Genomic DNA, 19,769 nt, shown 5'->3' on the forward strand with positions numbered 1-19,769 from the left:
GCCTTTTGAAAGTCCATGTACACCACATCAACAGCATTATCCTTGTCAACCCTCTCTGTTACTCATCAAAAAAATTCAGCAAGATAGTTGAACAGAATTTGCCCTTAACATATCCTAACTTCCCTTAATTAACACACATTTGGCCAAGTGACTATTAATTTTGCCCTGAATTGTTGTTTCCAGAAATTTCTCCACCATTAAAGTTAAACCTAGAGGCCTGTAGTTACTGGGCTAATCCTTACACCCTTTTTTGAACAAGGGTGTAACATTTGCAATTCTCCAGTCCTCTAGCACCACCTGAATCTAAAGAAGACTGGAGCATACGAACATGTGAAATGGAGCAGAAGTAGGCCATTCCCTTGAGCCTGCTCTGCCATTCAATAAAATCACGGTTGATCTGCTTGCATTTCAAATTCCACATTCCCATCTACCCCTGATAACCTTTAATTCCCTTGCCTAACAAGAATCTATCTACCTCTGCATTAAAGATATTCAATGATCCCGCTTCCACCACCTTCTGAGGGCAGAGAATTCCAAAGTCGCACAACCCTCTGAAAGACAAAAATCTTCCTCACCTCTGTCCTAAAAGGGCAACAGCTAATTTTAAAACAGTTCTGGGCTCACCCACAAGAGGAAACATCATTTCCACGTCCACCTTGTCAAGACTATTCAGGATCTTATATACTTAAATCAAGTCACCCCTCACTCTTCTAAACTCCAGTGGAAACAAGACCACTCTGTCCAATCTTTACTTATAAGACAACCTGCTCATTCCAGATATCAATCTAGTAAACCTCCTCTGAACCACCTCCAACACATTTACATCCTTCCTTAAATAAGAAGGCCAAAACTGCACACAGTATTCAAGATGTGGTCTCACTAATGCTCTGTATGACATCCTTACTTTTATGTTCAATTCCTGTCGTAATAAAGGATAGCGTTCCATTAGCCTCCTTAATTACTTGCTGTACCTGCATACTAACTTTTTGTGACTCATGCACTAGAACACCTAGATCCCTCTGCACCTCAGAATTCTGCAGTCATACGAACATACGAAATAGAAGCAGAAGTAGACCATTCAGCCTGTCAAGCCTGCTCTGCCATTCAGCAAGATTATGGCTGATCTATTTGTATTACTAATTCCACATTCTCATCTCCCCCGATAACCTTTCATTCACTTGCCTAACAAGAATCTATCTACCTCCATCTTAAAGATATTCAATGACCTCGCTTCCACTGCCTTCTGAGGGAGAGTTCCAAAGTTTCACAACCCTCTGAGAGAAAAAAATTCTCCTCATCTCTGTCCTAAAAGGGTGACCCTGAATTTTAAAACATTGCCCCCTAGTTCTGGACTCGCCCACAAGAGGAAACATAATTTCCACGTCCACCTTGTCAAGATCGTTCAGGATCTTATATACCTCAATCAAGTCACCCCTCACTCTTCTAAACTCTAGTAGAAACAAGCCCAATCTATTTAACCTTTCCTCATAAGACAACCCACTCATTCAAGGTATCAATCTAGTAAGCCTCCTCTGAACCATCTGTAATGCATTAACATCTTTCGTTAAATGAGGAGACCAAAGCTGCACACAGTTTTCAAGATGTGGTCTCACCAATGTCCTGTATAACTGAAGCGTAACATCATTACTTTTATGTTCAATTCCTCTCATAATGAAGGATAGCATTCCATTAGCCTTCTTAATTACTTGCTGTACCTGCATTCTAACTTTTTGTGACTCATGCACTAGAACACCCAGATCCCTCTGCACCTCAGAATTTTGCAGGCATTCTCCATTTAGGTAATACACTGATTTTTTATTCTTCCTGCCAAAGTGAACAACTTCACATTTTCCCACATTGTCCTCCATCTGCCAGTTGGTTTTTACTCCAACACAGTTGTTTTTTTTATAACTTAGTTTCTTCAGCAGCTGAGGTGCCGTTCCCAACTCCCGACTGCCTCTGTTCAGGTCCCAGGTAGGAAAGGCCATGCTCCGATTCCCAGGCTGTATTTATGCCACTCCTAACTTACGACTGCCTCTGTTCAGCTCTGTTTAAGTCATTCTCTGTCTAAGTAATACTCTTTTTTATTCTTCCTGCCAAAGCGAACAACTTCATATTTTCCCACATTATACTCCAGATTTTTGCCCACTCACTCAACCTACCTATATCCATCTGTAACCTCCTTATGTCCTGTTCACAACATACTTTCCTATCTATCTTTGTGTCATCTGCAGATTTAGCTACCTTTACTCCCCTTAGCTAAGTCATTGATACAAATGGTAAAAAGTTGAGGCCCAGCACAGATCTCTGCGAGACTGCATGCTCTCTTTTACTGCCAGTCAACCAATCTTCTATCCATGCTAATATGTAACCCCCTGCACCATGAGCTTTTATTTTCCACAATAACCTTTGATGTGGCACCTTATCAAATGCCCACTGGAAATCCAAGTACAGCATGTCTACAGGCTCCCCTTTGTCCATAGTGCATGTTACTCCTTCAAAGAACTCTAATAATTTAGTTAAATATGATTTCCCTTTTACAAAACCATGCTGACTCTTCCCAATTACCTTGAGTTTTTCTAAATGCCCAGCTATAACCTCCTTAAATATCGATGCTAACACCTTCCCTACGACAGATGTCAAGCTAACTGGCCCATAGTTTCCTGTTTTCTGCCACCCTCCCTTCTTAAGTAGAGGGGTTATATTTGCTACTTTCCAGTTTGATGGAACCTTTCCATAATCTAGTAATTTTTGGAAAATTAACGTCAATGCAACTACTACCTTATTAGCCACCTCTTTCAAGATCCGAAGACTTGTCAGCCCACAGCTCCATCAATTTGCAATAAGGGCAGCATGGGAACACCACCACTTGCATGTTCCCCTCCAAGCCACATACCATCCTGACTTGCAACTATATCACTGTTCCTTCACTGTCATTGGGTCAAAATCCTGGAACTCTCTCCCTAACAGCATTGTGGGTACACCTACACTACATGAATTGCAGCGGCTCAAGAAGGCAGCTCATCGCCCCCTTCTCAAGGACAATTAGGGATGGGCAATAAAGGTGCTGGCCTAGCCAGCGACACCCACATCCCAATTAAAGAATTAAAAAGGAAATATTTTTGTCTGAATACAACAACAAAAAACACTAACAGAATATTTTCAGGAGTGCTGCATTTTTCTCAGGAAAGAGAAGCCTACCAATGCCATTATATATGTTATTTCCTGTAGAATAGGTGATACAAGCACACAATCAATGAATTGATAAATTACTGATCTGCACAATAACTATTTTATTTTTGGTTGTAAATTTGGTGCAAATTATATCTTGGAACAAATAAACGTTTCCTCTGGATCCGAAGGGTCTCATCTGCTTTAACAAAAACAGACCTGACTTTTCAAGGCTTTCTTCGTATTTCCATTTTGTCATACAAAGCAACATCCTGAACGAATGTCCATTGTGCTCTCTCTATTGCTGAGCCTCCTTCCTATAGTATAGTCCAAAACTGTACATTATATTACACGTTGGTCTGACTAAACATAAATGGCCTAGAACTTGTGTAGCCGTGCTCTGAACATTTGTGGAAACCAGGGAATCCATCGGGCGGAATTTTCTGTGCTCGTTGGCGGTGAGCATGTTTAGCAGCGTGAGCGGACAATATGGTGGGGAGGCCAAAAATCAGTTTCATGATGTTGTGAAGCCAGTTTGCAATCATTCACTCCCCCATCAATGGTGGACCACATTTCCGACCATCGGTCATCGGGAACATCATTATAATACATCTGCATATCATTATAACCCCAGCTCGCCAGAATCATTCCCCCACGCCTTACCCTGGTGGCATAGATGAGATCATTCATCCTCTTTCTGCACCGGGTGGCCAACCTCTTCTGTGCACGATTGGCACTGATCACCAAAGCCATCGCCTACCAAGCTAGAGTGGTGAGGTTGCTAGACTTCCTGCAGCCAGAGCAGGGGCAGAGGAAATCACGGTGGGTCTCCATGGCATCCAAAAGGCATTCCAGGGAAGCATCACTGAATCTTCAGTCTTCTCACCTTTCAGGGCCATGTTTTCTGTGCAGCAGTCCTGGGCTGGAAACACTGAGAGGTGTGTGCACAGCTGCAGTTTAAAAATGGCACCAGGCGTAAGGAAGTAGTGAGGTGATGGCATGGCACGCAAATGAAAGCCCACCACCAGCAAAATGGGTGGGTTCCCGGGAATGCATGATTAATGAGGTGGGATTGGGGTGATAACAGCATAAAAAGCTGACATTGCAGCCGATGGATAAAATGTTCTTTTTCCCGCCTGCTACTGCACTTAGTACAAATCTGGGATGGTTCTGCCCATCATGTTTGGAGAGACAACTATGACTTCTTTGAGAAAGTTGTCAAGTATAGTGAAGGAGGGCAAAGGCGGATGCGATCTGGTGTAACTGCCAGGAACACAGCCTGCAGAACTTTTCAGCCAATGGTTATCTCAGCAGGCAATTAGGTGCAACTATTCCAAAGACAATATGCCTTTGATTCAGAGCCATAGCTGTTTTTGTACAGCTGCTTGTTTAGGGTTGGTTCAGTGAGTTGACTCCCTGCATTTACGTGACTAGGTTGGGTTCCTTTATCTTGGTGGCAGAAATAAGTTGGCTTTGTGTTATCCAATGAGATCATATTATTTTTGCATTGGTGTATACAGTATTGGGCACAGCCCGACGTCCTTTTCATTACCAAGCTTGAAAATAAAGAACATTAATGACAGGTGAAATCAGGTTTTCAAGACGCAAAAACATAGGCCTGAAATTTGCGCTTGTCGACTGCACTTGATCTGGGTACCCGAAAGCAGCCATGATTTCTGCTTCCAGCTGCAATCAGACCCCAAACACGATTTCATGCTAGCTGGCCAATTAAGGGCTGGCCAGCGTGAAACACGCCTGGACATTGGTGATGTGCTGGAAGCAGGGTCGGGTGCCTGGCAGGTGCCATGTACAAGGGGGACCCAGCAGGGCATTTAAAATCAGCAGGGGCAGCTCCCTGAAAGCTGCCAGGAGGTTTTGAGGAATTTCAGGGTGCTGTCTTGGAGAGACTTTTGAAATTTGCATGAGTTATGGCCTCAGCACCTGCTGGGCATGCAAGGTGGGAAGGCAATGTCGGTGGGCACTCTGCCCCTCGGTTCTCAGATGCCTGTGCACTCTAGTGGAGGCAGTGAGTGCCAGGTGGGAAATTCTGATGCTGCAGGATGGCAAGAGGAAGCCACCACATCAGACAAAGAAGGCCTAGTCAGAGGTGGCAACCCAGATCAGCAGGCATGACGTAGTGCGTCGCTCCTGAATCCAGAGCTGCAAACGGTTTAATGATTTTCTGCACTTGGTAAGGGTAAGTACCAAGCTGGCATGGTACTGTTTTGAGATGTCGTGAAGAGTGGCCGTCCTTCGTGGCGCTCAGGGGTGTAAGCATAAAAGTGACAAAAGGCACAGGTACCTGTGCCGGCTAAGGCGAGGAGATGTGGCCGCTAGTCTTAGGGGCATAGAAGGGTGGGATGTGCAAACTTGATGGCTCCTCGACCTGATCCTCTGGGGGAGTGAGATGGGGTGGTGGGTAGTGAGGCTGGTATGGTGTTGAAGGTAGAGGGTGGACTAATTAATGCACTTTGTTCTGAACAGGAGAAGAGAAGCCATAATGCTGTGGAGTGCAGACGAATGGGTGGTGGGGTAGCCAACCTGCTCATATTGACCAAATTTGAGATGGACGCCCTAGAGCTAGGGTCGCAGAGACGCAAGTGCGTCGGAGGAAGGTCAGAGCCCAGTGGGCAGATGCAAGACTGGCAGAGAATGCAAACAATGTAGGGTCGCTCATCTCAAATAAGTGTCATGAAGCTATCATTGTATTTATTGGAAAATAATTTTCTTTTAAAATAGAGGCTTAGTCTGTGGTTGTGTCTTAATTGGATTAAAACCAGCTAGTCTGGGTGTTTTGATATGTTTTAATTTTGATATGTAAGAGAGATAGGGTATATTTGCATTTTTTGAAAAGAGCATTCAAGAAGTGGGGTGAAAACTGATACCTAACTGGCAGATACCAAGCAATATGTTTATATTACTAATAAAATTGGTACTATGAAAGACGTTTTATTGTTAAAGAGGTTTAGTTCAGAGGTCGGTGATAAAATGAGAACTTATATTCAATGGGCGGTTGTAGGTATAACTTCAGCAGTTTTCGGGTGTGGAGAACAGAGGCAATGTGAGATCAAAAGGCAGCTGTAAGCCTTCAACCATCTCCACAGGAGCCAAAGTGAAAAGAACCTTATTTTGAATTTGTAAGGTGAAAATGCTTTGCCTGGTGTCTGGTTAAGTCTATGGGTTGCTGTTGCCTTAATGGAGATTAGTTTGGGAATTTGTTAAAAGTTATGACAGTGGTAATTTGTAGCCGTATGTATATATATATTTTAACCTATGTAAATTAATAAAATGTTTCATTTAGCTTAATGTAAAACCTTGAGAACTGGTGGTCTGATTCCTGCATTTAGACTCACATCTCAGGCATAGCACTTAAACTTATAGGTTATGACAGCTGTTTAAAGTTTCCCTCTGGAATTTTTAAATAACTCAGCTTTACCAACTACATCGGTCATAACACAAGCAAGAGACCCAATGATCCAGTAATCACGATGCCATGATGATGCAGTTGCCCATAGTCTCACCTGCCCACCTAGCATGTACATTGACTATGTGATGATTGATAAATCTAATATATTGTCTCCCTCCCTCAGACGAGCCATCCTTCAGAGGCTGCCAGGACACCGAGGACTTTCCCTTGACACTTGAGGAGGAGCCTCAGACAGATCCACCAGCATCTCACCTTCTCTTGCTACCAGGCACCAGGGCAGATGAAAGCACAGCAGTGGACATTAGTTTGTCAGCTCAGATGGTAGTTCACTGTGGGGAGGGCACGGCGCACCGTCATGAGGAGCTGGCAGAGGCAGAGGGTACCCAGGGCGCTCACTTTGGAGGACTGCTGGAGACCAGGCAGATGATGAGCCTCTGGAGTTGTCCATCAGGCTGCAGATGCTGGATATCCAACAGGATGCACATGATAATCTGGCGGAGATCCCTGAGGGTCTGCATGCATGGTCTCTGTCATGGAGGAGTCCATGAGGAGCTTGAGCACTGTGTTGACCCTGAGCACTGAGCATTTCATTAAGAGAGTGGTGACGCTTATGGAGAGACAGCTCCAGGAACAGAATCAGGGGTGCCTGGGTGGCGCTTGGACCTGCAAGCCCAAACTTCGGCAGTGACCTCAGGAGGTCTCTCTGCTAGGTGCCCAACCATCAATGGTGAGCAGAGAGGTCCAGATGTGCTTCACGCTGGTGCATGAGCTGCTGTCGTCTCTGTGGGCTCATCTCACCGCAATCCGGACAAGGGTGGTAGCTCCTCCTGCCCTCTGCCAGTGGCTGGCCAGAGGACGACTGCCAAGGTCATCAGGACCAACACGAAAGCAAAGTCAATAATCTGTTTCCAATGTCACAGCCAGCAAGGGGGGCATCAAGACGCAGCACTTGCAAATGTAAGTTTAGGGCATCCTGAGCACAGGATAGGGTTTTCACAGGTGACATTCTTTCATTTCATCAGTGTTTTGTATCATTTTTGTGTAACAGTCGCAACAAAATTATGTTATGTTCCTTTTCTGCAACTCTGGAAAAGATATAAATCTAGTTTTGTTTCAGTGCCCTGACTGCCCTTCATGTTTTCCATATACGTAGGCCTCATTAGTGCCTTATGATAGACAGTAGGGGTGGCAAACTTTATTACAGAGATTGTGAAGCGACATCAGGGTCATAGGATTGCTTCCTCAGAAATATGTGATAGGAAAGCGGCACCCTAGCCATGAGATTGAAGCCATGGCTTGGCATCCTTGCTGAAGATGCATAGAATCAAGGCCTCCCTGACGTCCCTGCCTCACTGAAGGTTCCTCCAGTGGATCCCACCTTGCCAGTGCTAGATTGTGCAGAGCGCAGCAGGCAATGGCTATAAGCAATATGCGCTCTGAAGGATATTGCAGTGCATCCCCTGATCGGTTCAGCCAGAATCTCATCTTCAGCAGCCCAGTGGTCCTCTCAACTAGCACCCTTGTAGAGGCATGACTCCTATTGTGCCTCTCTTCTGACTTTGTCCTTGGTTGCCGGAGTGGTGTCATGAGCCACCTTTTCAAGCAGCCAACCATCCAGCCAAGGTGGAGCCTTGAACAGCCTTGGCACCTGGAAGTGTTGCACAATGGGAGCCTCCAGGGTACCTAGCATAGACTTGGAGTATCTGTGCCTTGTGGTCACACACTATCTGCACGTTCATGGAGTGGAAGCCCTTTCTGTTCATGAAGGCACATGGCTGATCCGCTGGCACCTTGATGGCTACACAAGTGCAAACTATGGCACTCTAGATGCGACTCAATCCAGCAATTTCTGCAAAGCCTCTGGCTGACTCAGCTTGGTTGGCCTTGTCCATCTGGTAATAAATGAAGGCCATGGCCCATCTGAAGAGAGCATCAGTGACCAACTTGGGGCAACTGTAGGCATCTGATTGGAACACTCCACACAGATCCCCCACTGACCCCTGGAAATATCCAGATGCGAAAAAATTGAGGACTACTGTGACCTTTAGAGCCACTGGCATTGTGTGCTCACCCACGCAGTTGGAGGCGGTCTCCGGCCCAATCGTCTGGCATATTGATGTCACAGTGTCCCTAGAGACGCAAAGCCTCCTGCGGCACTGGACCTCAGACATGCTGAGGCAGCTGGATTGCTGCCTGTACGCTCTGACAACAGGATTGCGGCATCTTCTGCGGTGCCTTCCACCTTGCTCTCCCTGCTGCCCTGCACCCCCTGTAACTGCACCTCTCCTCCCACAGGTCTGCCCCAGCAAAGCTGCCTGCGGACACCTGGCCTCCTCTCCCTTCTGCCCCTCTCTTCCTTCTCAGAGGAGGTCCCCCCAGCGAGTACACAATCCCCACCTGCTGAAATGCAGATGGCACTGTCCTGTGCACTTAATGCTGCATTTATAGAAATGCTCCAAGAGAGTTCACAAAACAAAAGGGTCCTCAAAACAAAGCTAACAAAGCAAAAACTTCAGAAGAAACCACAGGAAAAAGTCTGAAATCTCAGCAAACAAGCAGTGGCAAACTTTCACCTAAACTCATAACAACTCACACAGGCAATGCTCCGCTCCCCTTTTATCCCACCCTTGGGTGAGAAAAGCAAAAAAATGAGTTAGCCGACAGCCGTGTTGCCCATGCAGCAAGCGTAAAATTGAACGGGCAGTGTAAAATTGCCTTCAATTGCACTTTTAATTGCCTTAAGTGGCTGATTAACTGTCAACAGGCGTGCTTCCATGTCACGCGTGCACTCGCCGACCATAATGTTGCGTGCTAGTGCGAAGATGTTAGGATGCATACTCAATGTCTCCTCACACTATTTCACACAATTTCAGGCTGGGCGTGCACCCGCTCATTCAACGTAAAATTCTGGCCATATTCTCATTCAGTAGAGGCCTAAACACTCAACAAAATACCAATTTAAGCTTGGTTTAGCAAGCTTCACTGCATATGTATGCTCCATTACTGGCACTGCAATAAGGGAGATTGGTTCAATAAACACAAGGATTTGTTTCTTAGATTCCAAGGAAAATAAATAGCAATATGTTGAGTGCACTGCTTCTAGCCCCTGACTGGGAGTTCATGGTTGCCTGCCTTAGCAAATCTAGTGACTTTATTTGATGTTGCTCTGTCAGCTATATGAAGTCTGCACAGTGAGAGGCAACAACTCCTGTATGCCACTAAATTCAATACAAAAGCAGCTTAATAGCAGCTAGTGATCACAGCCTGGAAAAGCTTAATTTGAATAGAGGGATTCTATCTTCGGTTATTCTGATAGATTTTGATAGACATTTTGATAGATTTGCTGTCAATCAAAGCACAGCTTGATGGATAAATAACCTTTTATTTTTTGGTGCTCAGTTCAGTCTTTATTTGCATGGGTGGTAGAACTATGATATTATTACCAGATATAATGCTGTTTAATTCTGTGGCAAGTGAGCTACCAGCATATATTAACTCATATTAAATTCAGTCTTTCACGACTTTTGTTTTTGTTATTTTATGTAAACTTAACTCAGCTATTAGCAGAGTGGAATCTGCCAGTGCTGAATGCACCAGTGGATAAATGATCTAAACTCAATGCATAAAACAAGATCAAAAACAACAAGGCTAACAACAACTTATATTTATATAACACCTTTAAAGTAATGAAACATCCCAAGGCACTTCACAGGAGCATTATAAACAAAGTAGGACACTGAGCCACATAGGAGATATTAGGTCAGATGACCAAAAGTTTGGTCGAAGAGGTATGTTTTAAGGAGTATCTTAAAGGAGGAAAATTAGGTAGAGAGGCAGGGAGGTTTAGGGAGGGAATTCCAGAGCTTGTAGCCTAGGCAACTGAAGGCATGGAGCAGTTATAATTGGGAATGCACAAGAGGCCAGAATGAGAGAAGTGCAGATATCTCGAAGGATTGTGGAGGAGATTACAAAGAAATGGAGGGGTGAGGCCATGGAGGGATTTGAAAACAATGTTGAGAATTTTAAAATCAAGATGTTTCTTGACAGGGCACCAATGTATGTCAGTGAGCACAGGGTAATAGGGAACAGAAATTGCTGCAGTTAAGGCACGGGCAGCAGAGTTTCAGATTACCTCAACTTTACAGAAGGTAGAATGTGGAAGAGCAGCCAGGAGTGCGTTAGAATGGTCGAGTCTTGAGGTAATGAAGGTACGGATTAGAATTTCAACAGCCAGTGAGCTGAGATGGGGCTAAGTTGAGCAATGTTATGGAGGTGGAAATAGGCTGTCTTGGTGATAGCATGAAAACGTGGTCAGAACCTCATCCCGGGATTGAACAAGATACCAAAGTTGCAATCTGACTGGCTTAATCTCAGACTTTAGTCAGAGGGGTGAATAGAGTTGGTAGCTAGGGAATGGATTGGGAACTGAAAACAATGGCTTCAGTCTTCCCAATATTTAATTGAAGGAAATTTATGCTCATACAATACTGGATGTGGGATAAACAGAATGATAATTTAGCAACAGTGGAGGAGTCAAGAGATGTGGTGGTGTGTTAGAGATGGGTCAGTTTACTTGCATAATTTTCTAGCCCTGCAGGTGCATTGCTTCTGATGCCACAGGATTTACAGGGCCAGAATAGCAATGACCAAAAGCAATTGAAGGGCTGCTGTCTCCTCGCTGTGTGCAGAATGATTTTCTGGTATTGCGGAAGAAGCATCAGGCATCAGATGTGGCTACGAAACACGGATATTGATGGAAAGGGTGGATGGGAATCTATTTTGTTCCATGCAATACAGCCTTATTTTTGGTATTTGCTCTCAACAGGCACTATGTGATTGGAGTGCTTCTCAGGAACACCATTTCTGTTATGGAACAGCATGGAAAACAGGACCCTAATGACCGTAGCTCACAGCTTGTGCAGAAGCTCCTGAGCCCATTTTCACTTGTACCACATTGGACCATGCTGTGGCAGGGGACTCCGGTCTCTTTGTCCAACAACATAGGGAGTGAACACCCAAAATGTTTCAGCATTTCTGGCATTCAGCATTATTTTCGGATGCATGTACGAAATGAGTCTGGCTGTGGGATACCTGTTACAGTATTTTATCCAATCAAACACTAAAATGGAAGCTCAGGTTTGTACAAAAGGAACCTCTTCAAAGAAATCTCTGTTCAAATTACATATTTTTAGTGTGCAAATTTTAAGATCTGCTTGGGAAATCCTCATTCGCACTCCTTCCTCTAGAAAATCCCATGGGTTTATGAGGATGATTCACAGCATTAAACATTAAATTATGGACCTGTTGATCCACTATAAAGAAAATTGAACCTGAGTTAAAGGCACTGCCTGTTTATATTGCAATCACTTAGCTGAGCTTCAACTTTGTGATGCTTTTTTTAAGTTTGTTTGCTTTGGCATAATGGTTTCCTCGGTTTTGTATATTTATCAAAAGCTGCAAGCTTGTTCTTTTTCGTCCATCGCTCTTTGCATGAAGGTACATTTGCTGCTTTCAGACTGAAATAATTGGTGCTCAAAACCAGCTAACCATCCCCCACCCTGTGAATTTTTCAACTTTGAACAACTGATGGAGAAGAGACAATAAAACAGAAAGAGCACTTCTAAATATTTTGTGGGCCATCTGTTTCAAAATAAGATGGTTATGGGCTCAAGTCCTTGAGATGCCTGTCACTTGAACTTGCACAGCTGAGAGCAAATTATATTGGCTGTCACCTGCATTGCTAGATAGAATATTGTGTCATGGAACACATCATTTTGGGGATGACAGGGAAAGAAATGACATGGCTTGACCAGTAACAATACCTCCATCACAGAGCAGCAGGAAGTTAAAGAGACCCAGACCATCTGTGCGAAGGGCTTTCTAAAGGAGATCTTCTCCTGTGAGGATATTAAAAAATAACAGCGGAAGAAAGAGAAAAGAAAATGAGACTAATGACATGAGGCACTAGTATCCATATATAAATATTCAGTCGATAAAGGAACAGTGCCACAGGCCTAGCAAACAGTAAATGTAATTCCTATTTGCAGAAGGGAAAACCGTGATTGATTTTCTCCTGATTTCCTAACACAGGGCACTGATGCAATCACAGTGCCCCAATTGTTGCACTAGCTGAGATCAGAGATCAAATGTGGTACCTTCCGCCTTTTCATGGCTCAACTACTTACTGAATAAACTCCTTGACGATCCGGGAAAAATTCTGCTGAGAAACTTACTGTGTTTTGTGTTATGCACAAAATTAGACTTGTGTTAAAATAATTTCCCTGACCAAATATTCAACAATTGGAATCAGACGATTTTAAATAGATAGCCTTAGTTCGACAATGTCTCTTTGCTAGGAGCACAACCTTAATTACTTCAAAATCAATAACTAATAACATGCAGCCTTATGTAGTTATTTGTTGTTGATGACACAATACCTTTCCATGCATAAGTAGGCGAATTGTAAGAGTGACATTCAGTCCCCCTTCAGTCACTTTGGAATCTGATTTATTCATTCTGAAGTTTGGAGACACTGTTTTCACACAGAAATATTGGAATCCTGCAGGAAGAAAAACAATTTCAAAGATTACAGCTTCTGCAAATATTTATATACTTTTTGAATTTAAATAAGTTAGTTATAAACTTCCACATACTGCATGCCCCTTTTGACTGAAAAAAGTTGTTATGCTTTGCAGTCTTGTGGAAGTATTAAAATTTTCATAGAAAACATTTCAGAAGAAATCTACATAGGAATTTGACAACAATCACGCTGTGGAAAAATCTGAGCCATAAGAAATAATTTTTGCATTTACTGGAAAAAAACAGAAATAGTTTATTTTTCAATATTCCTGTTTTGTGATACCCTGCCAGAAAATGCAATAATCAAAGACAATAAATGATGCTTGGTCTTCATTCTCCCTGATTGATAATATAATGCATTAGTTCATTACTATTAGTGAAGAAGCATTTTCATTATGGCAGAAACTATCCTTAGTTGCCATGTCTGTTTTGTCAAGCTGACTGAACAGATGTGCTTAGTGAATTACTACAAGCCTAGAATAGATTATCGCAAGAACTGCCCTTCCATTTCTGTTGTAAAAGGCGAATGGAAAATATGAACCTTTCAGACAATTCTCTAATGAGTGCTGAACATCCTTTGGCACATTTTAGCACATTGCTATTGCACAGTGCATAGGTGTCCTTAGTCAAGCATTAACAATAACTTCCAACAGCTGCACCTTCCATTCTGTTACAACTAGAATTATACCACCCTCAATCCAAAAACCACATGCTCTGATACAACAGCAACACAATTTAATTACATTTCTGCAGCTTGTTGCATTCAATACATGGCTTAATGCAGCCATGTGTTTAACTGCTATGGAAATGTGAATGTGCCCCAGGATCATTTCTGTGTCCTCGCCATGACATCCTTTCACAAAATGACTTAATTCATGGTGACATGTAGAATAATCAGGACCTTACTAGGTCCAGATAACACAGAGTAAAGAGACACAAATTTATACTAGACTGAATCAAATGTTGTCCTGACCCAAGGCTTAAACTGCTTTGCCAGTTTTAACACAAGGAGAATCCTGTCCTTTTAAAGGAATACTCGAGGCTGCACTTTCGTTTGAAATAAACAGCATTAACTTGCAATGTGAAAGATAATGGATGAAATATAACTATATGAAGGAATTTATAGACCTTCTTGTGTTATGGATGGCATGTATTTCATGCTGATGATACCAAATTGGGGTCATGACTAAAACTACAGAAGAATGCAACACATCACAATTATACATTAGAAAATTTTCAGGATGAGCAATTGATTAGCAAATGTCCTTCTAACATAGATAATAATGCTGGTATTTATTTCTGGGGGTATAGGATTTAAAAGTAATGAAGTTACCTTTAAACTTGTTTAGATCAGATTGCTCTTAAGAGTACGGTACACAGTTCAGGTTTCCATATTACAAAAAAGAATATAGAAATACTGTAGAAAGTCCAAAAAAGATTTACAAGGATAGTAGCAGAACTGAGAGATTACAGTTATTGGGAAAGTTTGAAGATGTTGGAGCTTTTTTCTTTAGAAAAGCAAAGGTGACCTGATAGAGAGCTTTAAAATTATGAATGAGTTGGACAAGGTAGCTGCAGAGAGAATGTTTCCACTTGTGGGAGAATCCAACTCTAGGAGCCATAAATACAATATAGTTACTAACAAATTCAAAGTGGAAATAATGAGAAATTCCTTTACTCAGAGAGTGATTAAAATAGAGAACTCACTACTAAGGAAGTGGTTGAATAGCTTAGGTGCTTTTAAAAGGAAACTAGAGAAGTGCATGAGAGAAAAAGAAATAGAAAGAAATGTTGATAAACTCAGATGAAGTTGATAGGATGGGAGGAGACTTGCATAGCATATAAATACCAGCATGAGCTAATTGGGCTGAATAGTCTGTTTTTGTGCTATGTATGTAAGTTGAAGTACAGGTGGATCCACTTATTTATGTAGGAAAAAATTTCGCAACAAAACAATCTCACAACAATATTTCAAGACAGTTTCAGCTTCACTAGCACACTCCTTGTTTCCCACACCATCTGGTTTTAATGAATGGAAGTAATGGCTATCTAGAGGTACATAAACCAAAAGATTTTCATCAGCTGAACAGGTCTTTACAACTGCAAAAATTAATACTGAACTGCAGCTAACTACTTTAACAATCTAATCATTCTGAGAAGCTGCAATATGAATTATTTCCTTATTCAAATCATACATAGTTTCTTGATTTTTATACATTACTGTTTTAAGATGGACAATGCCTGGGACCTAAGTCTTTTTTGAGGTTTTATGTGACAGCTTAAACACAAAAAAACAGCAGCTATCACCAACCAATGTTCTGCTATTCGAAAAAGAAATATTAGGATACGTAACAGCAGGTTTCTGCCAATGTTCCCTGTGCAACAACCCAAATGTCTCCGCACAGGGCACACACAGTTGACCCTTTTAAGTTACAATACAGTTACGCAAAAAGATTTAAAGGGGCTGCGCATTTAAATAAATCACCTGCATACTTTTTTTTAAAGTAGAGGATATGTTGGTTATGGCAGTCTCAAATATAGTTAAAAATGGTGTAGCCTTGGTTATGTTTTTTTATGGATACCCTATAATGCTATTTTATTGGAACTTTTTTTAAAAATCAAAAGCACAGTTGAATGGTTTTCAATTAAATTGAACCACTGTACCTAGGTATTTTAAATTGGTTTTCATTTTTTGCATAGCTAGCAGATATAAATGAAGAAATTAAAACAAAAAGAGAAAAATTCTACGTTCAATTAGCTTTTATCTGATGGCTTAAATTCCAGCATTTTAATTGGGAAACTGAATGGCCTGAATCTTCCAATATGGAGAGCATTGAGCAACTCAACTAAAGCCACTGTTGTGCCTCGGGACCCTGTGGAAGTCATGACACATGCACATGCGCGATACTTACATGGGAAGTTTAAACTTCCGATTGTGGATTCCTTCACTATTCCCTATGACAGTGGGACTGAATGGCCAGAACCCAATAATACTCCTGCAATGGCACACCCAGTAATACTCACCCACCCTCACTCCCACCACCAATGACATAGTTCACCCGCCCTTCATGGCAATGCTCATCCTCTCCCGACATTTCTCACCCCCTCCCATATAGCTCACCCACCTGACATAGTTCACCACCCTCCTGATAATGTTCACACCCCCCAACAATGCTCAAACCCTCCCAATAATGTTCATCCCTCTCCCGAAAACACTCCTTCCCTGACAATGTTCACCACCTCCCTGCCAACATGTTCTGAATCATTTGCTGGGGGTTCTAACAAGAGCAGCAAGTTCCTTATAGTGAAGCCTACATCCTGCTCATGCATTTCCTCTGAACTCTTCCCCTGTCAGCTGAACATGTAATGTTTTTCTTTCAGAGTTTCGTTCACAGAGAGCCTTGTCTCTCGAAGGGATTCTATGTCAGTGTTCAGCATACCAAGTTCCACGTCAATCACAGCCATCTTGCAGGCATGACTGGTTGCATGGTGGGATGGATTTAGTCCACTTGTTGAGGAGAGACCCTAAGCTCCAAACACCCATCGAAGCAGGTGGACTGTGACGGGTCAGGACCTTACTAGTTAGGGGCTTCCTGATTGAGGTGGGGAGGCAGCTGACCAGTAGAATGCAATGGTCCCTCCCATCATCAGAGACAGCCCATAGCACATATTTTCTACCAAGTTAGGGTTATCACTCATAACTGTAGTCTCCAGTGTTGAGTTAATGCTCTGCAGAGAAACTGGAGTGTTCCCTCTAGGGTACCAGATTCAGAAAAATTTATTGAGACCTTGGGCTGCCCAAACATCAGGATTCCCTTCCCAACCTCCCCAGTTGAGTCCAAAGGAATGCAAAGCACTATGCTTGGCACCAACTTGTTTGCAGGAGTTGTGGAAAGATGACACCTTTAGACATCAGGTCCATTTTGGGCTCCACTCCAGATTTTTTTTGTCAGTGTTTACTTCCTTAGCATTCAACTCTCCTGAGATATCCACAGGCAGTGGAGTCAGTGGCAGTGGAGGGGCTTACTTAAAAAAGAAATTAGGAGAGTGAAGAGTGGGTATGAAATAACACTGGCAGGTAAAATAAAGGAAATCCAAATGTGTTTATAAGTCTATTAGGGGCAAGAGGATAACCTGTTAGGGACCAATGTGGCAATCTGTGTGAGGAGCTGGAAGATGAGGTTTTATGAGGTTTTAAATAAATACCTTGCATCTGTATTCACTATAGAGAAGGACAATGTAGGTATAGAAGGTAGGGAGGGGGGCTCCTTAGTACATGCTAATGTACAAATTAGCATTGAGAGGGAGGAGGCACTAGCAGTTTTAGCAGGCTAAAAAAGTGGATAAATCTCCAGGTCCAGATGAGATGCTGTGGGAGGCAAGGGAGTAGATTGCAGGGGCCCTGACAATAATTTTCAAATCCTTTCTAGCCACAGGAGAGTTGCCAGAGGACTGGAGGGCAGCTAATGTGGTACCATTATTCAAAAAGGGTGGTAGGAATAAACCAGCGAGCTATAGACTAGTGAGTCTAACATTAGTGGGAGTGAAACTTTTTGAAAAACTTCTGAGGGACAGAATTACTCTCCACTTGGAGAGGTAAGGATTAATGAAGGATAGTCAGCATGGCTTTGTCAGGGGAAGATTATGTCTAACATATTTGATTGAATTTGTTGAGGAGGTGACTAGGTGTGTAGATGAGGGTAGTGCTGTTGATGTGGTCTACATGGACTTCAGTAAGGCTTTTGACAAGGTCTCAAAATTGGCTTAGTGACAGGAGGCAGAGGATGATGGTCGAATGTTGTTTTTGTGACTGGAAGCCTGTGTCCAGTGGCATGCCACAGGGTTCGGTGCTGGGTCTCTTGCTGTTTGTAGTGTACATTAATAATCTAGATATGAATGTAGGAGGTATGAACAGTAAGTTCACAGATGACACAAAAATTTGTGGTGTGGTAAATAGCAGGATACTTGCCTCTATTATTCGAGGCATTGAATACAAGAGCAGGGAGGTCATGATTGAGCTGTATAAAACATTAGTTAGGCCACATCTGGGGCAGAATTTCACCCATATCAGGTGGACTTGGCGGGGGCGGGCGAGGGTGGCCGGGAATCTGACCACCACCCGCAATCAGGGCCGGAAGGTGATTTCACACTGGCGGGCCAAATAAGGCCCGCATAGCGTGAAACACGAGCAGCGGCACTCAGCGCTGTCTGTGCGGGCGGGGGGAGGAGTGCGAGGTGGGCGAGCTCGACCTTCACACATGCTCGCGAGTGCATGCTTCATAATCTCCCTGAGGCACGGAGCTGCCTCAGGGAGATGAAGGGTTATATATAAAAATAATACAGAAAATAAAAATGTAATGAAACATGTCCCCTCATGTGACTCTGACACATGAGCAGGGGCATGTTATTAAATAAGTTTTAAAATTTTTATTTCATTTTCACTTGTTTCAGGAAACTTCATCCTGCCTGTGGGTTAGGTTTCCTAAAAAGCACAAAGGCCGCTTGGAATTTTCGCCTCCCTATCAACCATAAGTTTGGACGGGCAACAATAAATTTATTTTAATTAACTTTTTAATGGCCTTAATAGGCTTTATAACTGTCGGCAGGCGTGCTGCCAACTCCGGCGCATGCCCGCCAACTGAAATATCGCACGAGTGTGCGATGACATCAGGACGCTTGCCTGACATCATTGCGCGTCATTTTACTCTGGGTTGGGTCGGGCGCGTGCCTGCCTGATGAGCTAAAAATTTTTCCCCTAGAGTACTGTGTGCAGCTCTGGTCACAACACTATAGGAAGGCTGTGATTGCACTAGAGAGGATGAAGAGGAGATTCACCAGGATGTTGCCTGGGCTGGAGCGTTTCAGCTATGAAGAGAGGTTAAGTAGGCTGGGATTGTTTTCCTTAGAGCAGAGAAGGCTGATGGGGGACCTGATTGAGGTCTACAAAATTATGAGGGGTCAATAACCAGGGGGCATAGATTTAAGGTAAGGAGCAGGACATTTAGAGGGGATTTGAGGAAAAATGTTTTCACCCAGAGGATGGAGGGGTATTTGGAATTACTATCTAAAAGGGGGTAGACGCGGGAACCCTCACAACATTTAAGAATTACTTAGATGAACACTTGAAATGCCATAACATACATGGCTATGGGCCAAGTGCTGGAAAATAGGAATAGAGTAGATAGAGGCTTGATGACTGGCATGGAACATGATGGGCCGAAGGGCCTCTTTCCATGCTGTAAAACTCTATGACTCTATTCACCCATAGCTGGCAGTTTGGTTAATGAGTTCCAGGGTGGGTCCACAACTGGTGGGCCTGTATATTGCATGTCTGAGGGTCGAACCTCCTTCGAGTTCCTCAGAAGGTTTAGTCTGGGGCTAGAAGGAACCCAGATTCCATGTGTTGTCACAAGGAGGCATAGTAGAGATTTGCCAATGGAAGGCAGTGTACTGTCAGGGAGAGACTTACACCTTTGGCTCCCCTTTTTACATTGCTGCAATGATGCAGGCTGAAAATGAGAAGCAAACTAGAACACAAAAAGTGGGAAGCACCAAACTTTCACACACAAGAAGCATCATGTCGATCTGTTGG

General features: G+C 43.1%; 1 protein-coding gene across 13 annotated transcripts in view; it reads right to left on the reverse strand.

Annotated features, from left to right (window-relative positions):
- Positions 1–19,769, reverse strand: part of LOC144678767 (poly(rC)-binding protein 3) — a 532,576-nt gene that overhangs the window by 121,658 nt on the left and 391,149 nt on the right. For 6 of the 13 annotated variants that reach the window (XM_078538654.1, XM_078538652.1, XM_078538647.1 and 3 more), the window contains exons 3-4: positions 13,036–13,157; positions 12,421–12,495 (exon numbers count right to left, since the gene is read on the reverse strand). In XM_078538654.1, the coding sequence (XP_078394780.1) occupies positions 12,421–12,495; positions 13,036–13,113 (153 nt within the window). In that variant the 5' untranslated portion in view covers positions 13,114–13,157. Of the gene's footprint in view, positions 1–12,420; positions 12,496–13,035; positions 13,158–19,769 lie in introns of those variants that run through there. The other 7 variants (XR_013576176.1, XR_013576177.1, XM_078538655.1 and 4 more) reach the window with 2 other exon arrangements.

The sequence above is a fragment of the Cetorhinus maximus genome, chromosome 3 (genome assembly GCF_964194155.1).
Source record: "Cetorhinus maximus chromosome 3, sCetMax3.hap1.1, whole genome shotgun sequence".
Lineage (NCBI taxonomy): Eukaryota > Metazoa > Chordata > Chondrichthyes > Lamniformes > Cetorhinidae > Cetorhinus > Cetorhinus maximus.